Here is a 4,364-nt window from a genome sequence, read left to right as displayed (position 1 = left end):
TCCCTTGTTTATTGTCCACCACATAAGGTAACAGTTAACGCTCAAGGTGAAGTCTTCCTGAAACTTAAGTGCCCGTTATTTTGAAACATTAAAAAAAACAAGAATTTATTCAGAAAGAATAAGATCTCGTACCTACACGTGGCAACCAAAAAAGCGAGTAACTTCAGAAACCAGCGGGCCTCACCCTATTGACTAATTCAATAAATAATTAAGAGTCAAACACAGCCAACTTTGTAAAACCCAATTCTCAAAACTCAATTGTCTATTGTTTGGACCAACTTTTGAGAAACACCTTTTTCCCCAGCGTGGACCATACTTGGAAAAAAAATACACTCAGAATCAGAGTAGAACACATATACATCACATGCATCTCATCATCAACTAAAAGCCAAACCTCGAACCACGTTCACACACCACCTAAGCTAAGCTTGGATGTTTCCCTCCCGCCCAACCTCCCTATAATTTTATTTTAGTGGTCCTCTCCTCCCCAGTAGACACTTCTAATTTTCAAGGTTGGGGACCACAGTGAGCGATTACGATTGGCCACTCCTAATTGTTGATGTGGGTCTAGCCACAATGAACGATCAAGATTCATGATTAATATAAGACCCAAAATTTGATTGTTGGATTAAACGATATGCTCGTAGTAGTCCTATTGCCAACTATGGATATATAATATATATTCAATTATGCTCATTCGAGTCCCAACATCCCGGCCACCAATTTATGGGAGTTTACAAAAGTAGTGGTATATCTATTTATACATATGGTAAGAAACAAGATAGAGAGAATACACAAAATGGGAAGTAGAAGACAGCAAGACATGTTTGTGAATTTCATGATGGCTTCAAAATAATGTGTGGGGGTGAAAAGTGAAAAAGATAAGCCCCCAAACTTGAAAATCAATCATTTAAAATCATTCTAGTTGTTAGCGTTTCATGGAATTCTACACTAAGAGCTCAAAGTTAATTGGAAGTCCTAAACTTTACACGGGTGAAAAAGAAAAGAAAATGGTATACTCACAAGAATTATCTTCACACGAAAATCGAATACTAAAAAAATCAATCTTTTTTTTTATCAAATCTTTTCTGGTTTTTCTTTCCTATTCTGAAAGAACAGAGAGTATACCACTAGAGATGCTGCCATGGCTGTCATCACAGAGAGTCAAAGCTCTCTCCAAATTAGCTACAATGTCAGTCATGGTTGGCCTCTCTTTTCCTTCCAAATTCACACAATGCATTGCAGTATAGGCCACCAATTCCACCGCCTCTCCCTCGTTCAGCTCCAGCTGTCCAACCCTTTGGTCCAAAACCTTCACCAATTCACCGGCCATAATCACCGGCACCGCGAAGTCCACCACGCTAATTGGCGTGCCACCGTCTTCTCCATTCCTGAATATAGCTCTCTTCCCCGTCAAAAGCTCCAAAAGAACCACCCCAAGTCCATACACATCACTCTTTGCCGTCAATACGTTTAGACCATAGTACTCTGGATCAATGTAGCCAACTGTCCCCGCAGCCTTCGTCGGCCGAAAATCCCGACCCGACTCGGGTCCCAATAATGACAACCCGAAATCGGAAACTTTAGCAGTCCAATTCGAATCGATCAGTATGTTTGAAGACTTAATGTCCCTGTGAATTATCGGCGGGACTGCATAATTGTGAAGATATTCAATGCCACGAGCAGCATCAAGAGCTATTTTGATCCTAGTTTTCCACGAGTTCAAGAAACTACTGCTCTTTTCGACATTGTTCTTGCTATGTAAATGGTCGTAGAGAGCACCATTTTTCATGTACTCGTAAACCAAAAGCCTCTCTTCTTTCTCTTCGCAGTACCCAACAAGCCTAACCAAATGTTTATGGTGAAGCCGAGACAAGAAAGCCAATTCCGAGTCGAAAGCCATCTCTTTCTCCTGGTACTTCTTCATCTTCTGACCCGTTTCGCCTCTTTTGATAGCCACCTCTTTGCCATCGGAGAGCTTGCCTTTGTAAACGACGCCGAAGCTTCCTGCACCAATCTTGTTCTCTAAAGAGAAGTCGTTGGTGGCGGCGGCAAGCTCGGCGAGAGTGAATTCCTCAGCTCGGTCTGCGTGTTTAGATGACGTTCCGCTCCTCTGGCGCCTCATAATTCTCGAGCCTTGGCGCCTAATGGTTGAAGACCTCGACGGCGGGCTAGTGTTCGATGTGGTAGCGCCTCCGCCATTAGAGCTTGAAGCTCTGGTGATCGTGGGCTGGACCGAGTTGTGGATTTTCTTCTTCCCAAAACAGACTCCTGTCCATAAGCAGTAAATAATTGTGCAAATCCCGGCAAAAGCTCCAACCGATCCCACAATAGCAAATGCCAATAAGCCCCTCCTCAAACCCCTGGAGGGTGACGACGACGGAGGCGGCGAAACCGGCGGCAATGGCTGTGGTGGAGGCGGTGGGGGTGGGGTTGATGGTATTTGAGACGACACGCAAGGCTTGCAAACACGTCCATTACTGGAACAGAGCATTTGAGATAAAGGATATGTACCACAGTCTCCACAAGTCGATTGAACACAAGGACCGGGAAGAATTTCCGGTAAGGGAAGCACAGAATTTGGATCCGCAACAGAGCCATTATTAGACCACCCTGGTCCCCAGCATAACACTGAAAAATTTGTTGTGGTTAATCCACAAGTGAAATCCAAACCTGAAACAATCGTTTCGAACGAGACCCCTTGTATTGCTTCGACAGAAAATAGTCCCCCGCCACCCCAACAAACCACCGAACCATTTCCTTCCCTGATTACGCAGCTGTGGTTAGCTCCGAGAGACAATCGAGAAAACTCGAACGGTGAGCTCAGAGGAGCATTTAATTGACCCGAACTGTTGCTCCCTTTGCAGACCAAAAACCCATTCCTATTCAACCCACAAACGTGTGATTCACCGGCGGTAATACTGGCCATAGACATATTCCCAAACCCTCCCTGTATATCATTCAATATTGGAACAGATCCCCAACACCGAACCCTGTTATTATCTCTCAAAATACCGCAAGAAAAACCCCGCCCAGATGAGATTGAAACGAATCGATCAGACCCAGATGGCGGAAATTTAAAGGCACTGTCGTGCCTCCAGCATTTCAGAGCTCCAGTACCTATCACCGTCGCGCAAATATGGGGATCGCCGACGGCGATATTTTCCAATCGAACAGTGTTGTTGAAGTAAACTCTCTGCGTCCTTGCGGGGGAGGTGGCGTTCTCCGTCAAGAGATTGTCCCAGCAAAGCATGATGTTACCACCGGCCCTGATGCCACAAATGGAGTTCCGGCCACCGGAGATGGAGGAAAAAGACACGTTGGGAAATACGTCGAGTGGTTGTTGGCCTTTGCGGTAGCAGAGGATTCTCTGCCATGGCTCACTGGCGACGATGCCACAGACTATTCCGGAGTAGGTGACGGCGAGGGTGTCGCCGGAGCCGAGGGCACGAGTTGAGGGGATAATGAAAGAGATGACGATAACAACGACGAGAGTAACGGCGACGGCGGAGGAGGAGGGTAGTTTCGTCATCTAAAAGATAGAGGTCTGAGGAAGAGGGTGGTGGGTGGTTGGAGTAGCCTGGCCTCCTTCATTGGGGGGAGAGTGTGTACAGAGGTAGAAGATAAAGAGTGTGAGGTTTCACTTTTCAGAGTCGGGAGAGAATATAGAGCTGGAGAGCTTCTCCTTGGTTTTTTCAGTCTCAGAAAACAGGAAAACCTCAATAAAATACTCTCTCTCTCTCTCTCTCTCTCTTTGATAATTAAAATACTTTAAAACCATGTTTGGTACAATTTTTCTATATATGATTTTTTTTAAATAATTTTATTTTTATGTTTTTAAAAGAAAAAAAAAGAGAAGAATATCGATGATACGATTCTTTAATTATTCTATATTTGGGGAATTATTAAATTGTTCATTTGGAACATGAAATAGAGATGGTTTTTTTATAGCTAAATTAATAATAAAGAAGATTATATCTCCCTAAATTAGAAATGACGAATCTAGAGTTTACTATTTTTTTTCCAATATATGATAGGATTTTATTTTCAAATTCACATTAATGCTGCAAATGAATGCTAGGTTCCATAGTGTTTATATGGGATTGGGGAGATCGTTGAGTTTCTTACTACTCTAATTACCTTATATTGTTATTATTTAAATTAATATTTTTTCAACTCTAATCTTTTTTAATATCATTAGTTTAGTTATTGCCGAAAATTTTAATCCACATTCCCTAACAATTCTAAATAAAAGTCTAGTTTATCTTTTATGTTATTTCAATATTTTTTTGACATCAAATTTCATATCGATTTCTTATATAAAAAAAATTAATAATGATTATTTTTTATCCTTCAGTAATTGA

General features: G+C 42.3%; 1 protein-coding gene across 1 annotated transcript; it reads right to left on the bottom strand.

Annotated features, from left to right (window-relative positions):
* Nucleotides 1-807: 807 nt before the first annotated feature.
* LOC133798270 (putative serine/threonine-protein kinase-like protein CCR3) lies at nt 808-3,756 on the bottom strand. Its single transcript, XM_062236511.1, has one exon. The coding sequence runs from the start codon at nt 3,530-3,532 to the stop codon at nt 1,103-1,105; it is 2,430 nt and encodes an 809-aa protein (XP_062092495.1). The 5' UTR covers nt 3,533-3,756; the 3' UTR covers nt 808-1,102.
* Between the last annotated feature and the right edge of the window lie 608 nt (nt 3,757-4,364).

Source organism: Humulus lupulus, chromosome 8 (assembly GCF_963169125.1).
Source record: "Humulus lupulus chromosome 8, drHumLupu1.1, whole genome shotgun sequence".
In the NCBI taxonomy this organism is placed as follows: Eukaryota; Viridiplantae; Streptophyta; class Magnoliopsida; order Rosales; family Cannabaceae; genus Humulus; species Humulus lupulus.
This window is presented reverse-complemented; position numbering and strand designations above follow the sequence as displayed.

Excerpts from the sequence above, each read along its gene's own strand:
- LOC133798270 (XM_062236511.1), bottom strand. The coding sequence starts at position 3,532 with ATGACGAAACTACCCTCCTCCTCCGCCGTCGCCGTTACTCTCGTCGTT.